The sequence below is a fragment of the Oncorhynchus mykiss genome, chromosome 8 (assembly GCF_057628025.1).
Source record: "Oncorhynchus mykiss isolate SJ-2025 chromosome 8, ASM5762802v1, whole genome shotgun sequence".
Classification (NCBI taxonomy): Eukaryota; Metazoa; Chordata; class Actinopteri; order Salmoniformes; family Salmonidae; genus Oncorhynchus; species Oncorhynchus mykiss.
The window spans coordinates 74,607,885-74,617,500 of record NC_143029.1 but is presented as its reverse complement, the minus strand read 5'-3'; the positions used below and the strand labels follow the sequence as shown (position 1 = coordinate 74,617,500).

Here is a 9,616-nt window from a genome sequence, read left to right as displayed (position 1 = left end):
GAGATTAGCTGCATTAGATTAAGATCAAGATAAATGTTCTTCAAGTTATCTGAGATAAGTGACTTTAACCTGAACTGGCTGACACCTAAGACCACCAGTTCAGACGATAGAAAAGGTTTTAAATGCTCAGCTATGATACTAGTCACATCAACTAAAGGAGTAGGAGGCCAAAACACTCCAGCAACAAATAAATGCCTCTTTTGGCTCATGGTCACATCTACAACCAGGATTTCACAATTATGGAGCATAGTGATATTAAGAGCACATGGATTTCACAGAGTTCAAGTCAAAAGTTTGGACAAACCTAATCATTCAAGGTTTTTCCCCCCCTATTTTCTCCATTGTATAATAACAGTGAAGACATCAAACTATGATGGATGGAACCAAGAGAACAGTGATGCCATTTCTCTTTAGAACAAAATAACTTTTCCAACTCATAGGCTGGTCCCCACATTCTCCACACTTAATTCTCACCCATAAATGCCGGCATGCACACAAATGTTTATCACCTTCTTGGACCCAATGATGAAATCAGAAAATCATCATTCCCATATTCTAAGCTCTAGACCTCAGCTGACTCTAGTAATGAATGGTGTGGCTGTTGAACAAGTTGAGATTAAATTACTTTGTGTTACCTTAGATTGCAAACTGTCATGGTCAAACCATATAGATTCAATGGTTGTAAAGACGGGCAGAGGTCTGTCAGTAATAAAGAGATGTGCTTTTTTGACACCCCACTCCACAAAGCAAGTCCTGCACACTCTAGTTGTCTTATCTTGATAATTTTCCTGCCATGTGGTCAAGTGCTGCTAATAAAGAGAGTTAAGCTGCAGCTGGCACAGAACAGAGCTGCACGTCTTGCTCTACATTGTAATCAGAGGGCTAATATAAATACCCATGCATGCAAGTCTCTCTTGGCTAAGAGTTGGAGAGACTGTTTCTTATAAAAAAGTAGTGATGCAGTCAATGTGTTGAAAATTCCAAATTGTTTGCGAAGTCAAATTACGCACAGCTGACACACACTTACCCCACCAGGAGTCTTTTCACAGTCCATAAATCCAGAACAAATTCACGCAAGGGTAGATTATTAAATAGAGCCATAATTGCTTGTAACTCCCATCTCACATTGCTCAAATGATCAGGAAACCTGGTTTCTAACATCAGATACAGCAATACATACAGTATGTATTGATATTTAGGCTCTGTGCCATTTTTAAATATATGTAGTTCTGTCCTTGAGCTGTTCTTGTCTATTACTGATCATTAATGTTCTGTATTATGTCATGTTTCATGTTCTGTGTGCACCACAGGAAGAGTAGCTGTGGCTTACCCAACAGCTAATGGGGAACCTAATTAAATCCCAAATAGACATAGTAATACATTTCATATTTGATGAGAAGCCTGTGTCATCTACAACAGGCAGCTAAATTTAGCAAAAATCTTATTGGCGGTCCAACAAGAACACAGATTTCCATCTTAAATCTTAAATTTCCCTTCAGCATGCCCTACTGAACAAGGTACAGGGTCATGATTAAATGGTCACACCGTAGCAAATTATATATAGATATTTTTTTTTACATGTTATATGTGTTGCAACAGAATGAGTACCTTTCCTCTCCTTCCGTTGCCTCCATCCTGATCCTCCCACTGCCAGTCCACTCCTCTCACCACCCGGCCACCGGTGAAGATGCCTCGGGCTGTGATCTTCTTCGACTTACGGCGAGACTCCAACAGGACTCTGTCAAAAGAGACACATGCACATCTACGTTTATTTTACGAACTTAGTGGGTGAATAATAGTAGTTGTCATTTTATGGATGTGAAGGTTGGAAATATATAACCAATACTGGATAAAGTTGGCCATTTCTTTTTTGTGGTATTGAAAGACCTACGAGCAAATCATGCTGTTGATGTGTTAGTCAATCTATATCAGTCATTGAAATGTTTATTCACTGTTATTAGCCAAAAATAAATGTTGACATGCCATTTTAGACATTTTCAAGAACTGGACTAGGGATACACGATACATCGGTAAACATATCAGATTCGGCCTAGTTTAATGCCGATGTGCAAAATCTATATAACGTAGAGGTACATGACGTAATGACGCCATGTAAAATGTTGTGCTATACGTCCAACACAGCATTCCTAAACTAGCCCAAAATGTCTGCTGTGTGGATCGAGCAGTCATTTGAAAGAGTAACAACATTTCAGCAAGACAACCTAAAGCCAAGATAATGGAATTTCATGACCCTTGACAATCAACCGTTTTCTGTCGTGGGTGATGTTGGCTTTCGCCGACTGGTCGAGCACCGCCAGGTTGCCACTTGTTGTTCACCTATTGAAATTGAACTTCAGTTCATGAAAATAAATAGCTAGCCAGCTACTTAACCCTGTTGCCCAGAGCTAACGTTATATCAGCAGGCAGCTAGCTTCATCTGGCTAGTGAGGCTTGACCACACCGGGTTATGTGTTGTGAAGCTAGCCACAATAATGATTAGGCACAATAGTGGAATTTGCGGTTTGCCTTCAAAATAAGTGTGTTATTGACAGTGATGCAAATGAATACAAATAGTAGAATTATGCCATACTTTAAATTTGAAGGCTAACAGCAAAGTCCACTATTGTGGCTAATCCTTAGTGACTAGTTTCACATAGATGGGTCTGACCACCATTAATCAAAATAAGAACTGTCTTCTTAATTAGCATTATTTTAGAAGACACTTAGCTATATAGTTAGATTGCTAACTATAGCTACTGAAACAGATCTCGTTTTGCTGTTTTTGGGGAAGAACATTTTTTTGCATCCATGAGCTAGAAAGCTTATTTTTATGACCAGCACTGTAAGTGCGCAAGACAACTTTACCAGCATCATAGCATGAATCGTTGTGACATATGAAATACGAGTGATAGTGTAATCAATGTGTAATAACAAACAATTATGAACAGTTAAATTATTGTGACGTACAGTCATATTCAGGTCCTGATTTATCAACAAACGTATTTGACATGTCAAATAGTGTTATTTGACACTATATTATTTGACACAGAAAGACCCAAACGGCATTCCATAGCAAAGACCCAGACGACGTTCCATAGAAATCCTGGTTGAGAATGAAACGACTGAACAAATGAACAATGAAACAGCACAGCAAGTAAGTGAAAGAAATAGGTTTTGATTATGTTTTACTGGTAATGGGGACATACGTAAATGCCAACAAAATAGCTTTTTGGTCAGTGGTGTGTGTTTGTGTGTAACCTTTATTTAACTAGGCAAGTCAGTTCTCAAATCTTATTTACAATGAAGGCCTACCACGGCCTAACCCTGCATCACTACTGTGAACCTTTGGTCAATAACGATAGCTTGGTAGAATATTTCAAGAGGTGTCAACAACCTCAAATCAAAACACTCCTCAACTCCATCTCTTTTGATGAAGAAGTTGAGCTGCTAACTGAATTTCAGAGGAGCCTCTAAACGAGCATGGCCCTCACTACATAGTCGTCGCCAAACCCACTGGCTCCAGGTCATCTATAAGTCTATGCTAGGTAAATCCCCGCCTTATCTCAGCTCACTGGTCACCATAGCAACACCCACCCGTAGCACGCGGTTCAGCAGGTATATTTCACTGGTCATCCCCAAAGGCAACACCTCCTTTGGCCGCCTTTCCTTCCAGTTCTCTGCTGCCAATGACTGGAACGAATTGCAAAAATCACTGAAGCTGGAGACTATATCTCCCTCACTAACTTTAAGCATCAGCTGTCAGAGCAGCTTATCGATTGTTCACAGCCAATCTGTAAATAGCACCCCGAACTACCTCATCCCCATATTGTTACTTATCCTCTTGCTCTTTTGCACCCCAGTATCTCTACTTACACATCATCATCTGCACATCTATCACTCCAGTGTAAATGCTAAATTGTAATTATTTCGCCTCTATGGTCCATTTATTGCCTTACCTCCTTACTTCATTTGCACACACTGTACATAGATTTTTCTACTGTGTTATTGACTGTACGTTTCTTTATGTGTAACTCTGTGTTGTTGTTTTTGACGCATTGCTTTGCTTTATCTTGGCCAGGTCACAGTTGTAAATGCAAACTTATTCTCAACTGGCCTACCTGGTTAAATTAAAGGCGAAATAAAAAAAATATAAAAATATATATATATATAGTTTAAAAAATAACTCTACAGGCCATTGCCAGCACAACAATTGGGTACTCTGAAATAGGGCTGTGACGGTAATTGAATAACCCTGTAACTGACATTTATGGATTAAGACCGCATTGAAAATAAAATAATTGTAAAAAACCCTGATTAAATGGGCCTTGTTTTGCTAACTTCTGTCTACATCTCTTCTTTCCAACGGTCGCAGCTAATCCGGTACAGGTGCAGGGGGTGTAGAAGCACTCGTCTATAGGCTATGCACGTTTTCATTGCTTGCTAGTAAATAAATTATTTTAAAACAGGTTGGATGTGTCTGACCTCATTAATTATTCACCAGCCATCGACAAGGTTCTTCTGGCTCCGATGAAAAATGTGTCAAATGAACAACGAGCCAATTCTATCCAACCCGCCATGGTATAACTTGATAAAATATTTTCTTCATTTATAGACTAAAATCAGCACTGACAAATAGTATATGGACATGTTGCTTGTATTTGTTTCTATTTTAATGATTGTCAATTTCATATTAGCTGTCTCTCTCCCCATCAATTCATTATCTTGTAGCCTACTTTCGGAAAGCCTAAGGTAGGCCTAGGTTTTTGTAAGGACAAATAGTCTTGTGTCTGACACAATGTACAAAACATTAAGGACACCAGCTCTTTCCATGGTGGCCCGACCAGGTGAAATCACCGATTAAATCCACAATTGAGACATGGATTGGGTTCCATTCAGGGGGTGAATGGGGTATGGTAGTCCGTGCCAGGCGCATCGGTTTGTGTCAAGATCTGCAAAGTTGCTGGGTTTTTCACGCTCAACAGTTTCCCGTGTGTATCAAGAATGGTGCAACTCAATATTAGGAAGGTGTTCTTAATGTTCTGTACACTCAATGTATGCTGGTGGCCTTGATTGACAGGTCCTTTTACAGGGGTGAGCAGGTATGAGTTCGCTGATTCTCTACAGGCCGATAAAACCATTCAGAATGTTTCTTAAAGTAGCCTGTCTGGATGATCTCTAATTAGAATTTAACGCTCATGTCATGATTTAATCTTGTAAAAGGCCTATTTTCAGTAAAGGCCCTATCTCACCAAGTCCGTGATTTTTCATCTGAATAATTAGTCCGAAAAATAAATAAATACGAACACGTCTTGTTTATGACGCCGTTCAAACCAATTGTGAAATATCGTCCAGCCACAATCCGTAAATGGTTTATTTGACCAAAGTTTAACAATTTAGAAGCAATGCTACCAAATACTAATTGAGTGTATGTAAACTTCTGACCCACTGGGAATGTGATGAAAATAAATAAAAGCTGAAATAATTCATTTTCTCTACTATTATTCTGACATTTCACATTCTTAAAATAAAGTGGGGATCCTACCTAACCTAAGACGGGGGATTTTTACTAGGATTAAATGTCAGGAATTGTGAAAAACAGTTTAAATGAATTTGGCTACGGTGTATGTGAACTTCAGACTTCAACTGTATACCCAATTATTTGTGTCAAACGTCATCTGTGCCAAATTCCACCAGGTAAACATGTCTGGTCTTCTTTGACCTGAATATCACCAGCACTTCAAAATAATAAATAGGCTGTGGCTCCTTGTCTCATATGGGGGTCTAGGGACGCTTGTCTACTTGGTCAAGCAGGTGTCCTCATACATTACATAACCAAAAGTATGACGACACCTGCTCGTCGAACGTCCAACTCTATATGGTCCCCCCTTTCCTGCTATAAAAGCCTCCACTCTTCTAGGAAGGCTCTCCACTAGAAGTTGGAACCTTACTGCGGGGACTTGCTTCCATTCAGCCCCAAGAGCATTAGTGAGGTTGGGCACTGATGTTGAGGGATTAGGCCTGGCTCGCAGTTGGCGTTCCAATTCATCCCAAAGGGTGTTCGATGGGGTTGAGGTCAGGGCTCTGTGCAGGCCAGTCAAGTTCTTCCACACCGATCTCGACAAACCATTTCTGTATGGACCTCGCTTTGTGCACTGTGGTATTGTCATGCTGGAAGAGGAAAGAGCCTTCCCCAAACTGTTGCCACAAAGTTGGAAGCACAGAATCATCTAGAATGTTATTGTATGCTGTAGCATTAAGAATTCCCTTCACTGAAACTAAGTGGCCTATACCGAACCATGAAAAACAGCCCCAGACCATTATTCCTCTTCCACCAAACTTTACATTTGGCACTATGCAGTCGGGGCAGGCAGCGTTCTCCTGGCATCCGCCAAACCCAGATTCGTCCATCAAACTGCCAGATGGTGAAGCGTGATTCATCACTCCAGAGAACGCATTTCCACTACTCCAGAGTCAAATGGCGGCGAGCTTTACACCACTCCAGCCGACGCTAGACATTGCGCATGATGATCTTAGGCTTGTGTGTGGCTGCTCAGCCGTGGAAACCCATTTCATAAAGCTCCCGATTAACAGTTTGTTGCTTCCAGAGACAATTTGGAACTCTATTGTGAGTGTTGCAACCGAGGACAGGCGATCTTTACATGCTTCAACACTCGGTGGTCCCGTTCTGTTAGCTTGTGTGGCCTACCACTTGGCGGCCGAGCCGTTGTTGCTCCTAGACATTTCCACTTTACAACAACAGCACGCACAGTTGACAGGGGCAGCTCTAGCAGGGCAGAAATGAGTGGAACTGACTTGGAAAGATGGCATCCTATCCTATTGTTTGTTCCATAGCACTGCCATTTCTTGACCGACGACGCATGCATCCATGCTTCTTTACTGGTAATTGGTCAAGAGAGAGGCCAAAGCCTCATGGCAGTGGTCTAACTAACCACAGTAGAGCCCTAGAGGCTAGACAACTAGACAGAGCAGCTGGACACTGTAGGCCTAACCAATGTAAACAGACTGCTGTCTTGGGGACACTCCCCCACATAGTCAGTGAAATAATCTAATGTGGCATAACAAAACAGTCCACCATGCCTTCAGTTCAGAGCAGTGTCTGAGGGAGGACAGGGACCCCCCTGCTGCCTTTGTTTGCAGTCATGAAATAACTGTCTCAGGGGAACTGAGGTCATATGTACTTGAAAAGGTGCCAGCTGTTGCGCCATGCGTTTTGTTTGTCCCTTTGAATCTCACAAAGGGCTTGAAGCGGATGGAGTGACTGCTTTAGAAAGCAAACATATTGTTTGCAATATACGGCTGTCCCCAACACAAAAAAAAATCTTTGTAGAGCGAAAGTCGTTTGTTCTTTCGACCAATCAATTGGTCAACATTTTTAAACATGTATTATTCCATTTTTTTCCATATGTCTTTTCATGTTTTAATAAAATCAACTATATGCATTGAGCTTCTGATGCTTTAAGCTTACGGTTTGATGAAAGAAACAAATGCCTCAAGGGAGCCAGAGATCTCGATAACCAGAAGAAGAAAACCTGACAACCATTTCCCTCTCTCTCCTGCTGGCTTTTGCAGATTCTGATTCGGCAACCTTTCTCATGTGGAATGCCAATTTATCTTACCATTTCTACCAATTTGCGTGCCAGTTAGGGTTTTCATATGCACATTTTTGTGGAACTGTTTAATTTAATTTAGAATAACGTTTTCATATCTCAAATTCATTGTCATGTGGGTAATCCAAATTCTATCCAAATCTGAAATGAGACAAACCTAAAAAAGTATATTGCCAACTATGTAAAAATTGCCTACAGAAAGCAAACAAATACAAAACATTACAGCCTGCAGGTAGAAAATATCCTGATAAAAATAAATATCTTATAAATCATATTGGCTATGCATGGCCTGTCTGCAAGGAACTTGAAACATTGTATCAACTATTAACTTAGTTGCTAGCGAACTTGCAACATTGTATTAAATATTCTGGTCCCTGAAAGTTTCCTGTGCCAGTGAGCTCAGTACAAACAGCTGTAGGCTATTTACGCAAGGGATAAGAAGCAGCGCTTGACTTGGGCAGGAGCTCACCGGAGCTGAGTACCAGAAACTCAAAATGTTATATTCCTCTTATAGAGTATTAACTCAAGTATTGTGGAGCTCTTGCACCTAAATATAAAACAGTACCAGCACCCAAAATAAGTACCGGAACCTATTTCACTCCAAGTCAAGCACTGATGAGAAGTAACCAGGTAGGCCTATTTTATGACATTTCCACTGGATCAGACAATGACATTTTTCCCTTTCAAGTGGTTATCAAACGGGAGAGAGCTGGAAAGATGTTTTCAAATACATTGATGAATTCTTGTAATTCTCAATGGATGTAAAAACAGACTGTTTGCTTGCTGTTTGAGGTGAAGAAAAATATATTTTGAGAAGCTCCACAGATTGGTGGTTGTGCGTTAAGCCAATCAGAAATGTTATCAGATCCCCAAATGGGCACAATTATATGCCTACATTTGTGCGCAGGCCAGGTAGCCTATAAGCCTACTTCTATGCGTACTTACTCAACATTGACAGGAGCACTCCAAATAAAAGACAATGACTAAATAGTCAACTTGTAAATGGAATGAAATAAACCAAAATGTGTTATTCACAAGTGTAGCATAGGTTGTGCGCACTGCAAACAATCTGTCCACTCTGACAATGAGAACAGTAAGACTGGAATAATAATATTGAATGCATTAACAGAAATTACCGGAACCAAAGTAACAAACATAGATTAGAAATTATAGGCATTAACAGTAAATGTAGTACTTGTGATATATGTGAACGTGCACACATTGGCACGAGGGAGAGTATTCTGGAGATAGAAGTGCATTATGTATGTGGGCGCATGGTCAATCTGATGTCTGCATTTGCCATGCAGCATTTACAGTGATTCGGCCTCAGCAGAAATCAAGAGATTCATACTTCTTGCGCTTCGCTGAGCAGTGCTGTTGTGAAGGAAGTTGTCAAGGAACCCCCACCTACCTTCAACAAATCATGTCAATGCGGAGCTATACAGAGCCCTCCACATTGTTAAAACATTTGGGAGGTGCATGGCGATGCAGTGCGGAGCTCGATTTGGCTTCTGGAGACTCCGCAATTGCATCACACCCTCCATATGGAGCCTCGGACCACATTTCTCGGATCAAGCCTAAATTGGCTTTTAGTCTAGGCCTCTGCAATGGATTAGTTCACCGAGATGGCCGCATATACATGTGTTGTTAATGCTCGACTAAAACTAAATCTTGGTCAACCAACCGCCTACGACCAAACAATCGACCAGTCGACTAATTGGGGTCAGCCCTAACGCAATAAGATGTCTTGGTTGCACTCTCTGCAGGTTGTTTCAGTCAGTTGGTTAATTTTGAAAACCTCTTACATGTAACTTATTCTCAGCACCTTTTATTATTATTTCAAACTATTACATTCCTTTCCCATCATAACATTCTCAAGATAGGTTGGTTGTTTTGATTTTTCAATTGTGCTTGGTCTTTTACTTGTAAATCTTCAACGGAAGCAGAAAAAAACAGACATGGCCAGTAACATGGGATTGGCTGAGGCC

The 9,616-nt window shown here is 40.7% G+C and overlaps 1 protein-coding gene across 4 annotated transcripts in view; it reads right to left on the bottom strand.

Annotated features, from left to right (window-relative positions):
* Positions 1 to 9,616, bottom strand: part of LOC110530507 (E3 ubiquitin-protein ligase mib1) — a 93,716-nt gene that overhangs the window by 81,418 nt on the left and 2,682 nt on the right. For all 4 annotated transcript variants that reach the window (XM_036986155.2, XM_090182566.1, XM_090182567.1 and 1 more), the window contains exon 3: positions 1,609 to 1,738. In XM_036986155.2, the coding sequence (XP_036842050.2) occupies positions 1,609 to 1,738 (130 nt within the window). The remainder of the gene's footprint in view (positions 1 to 1,608; positions 1,739 to 9,616) is intronic.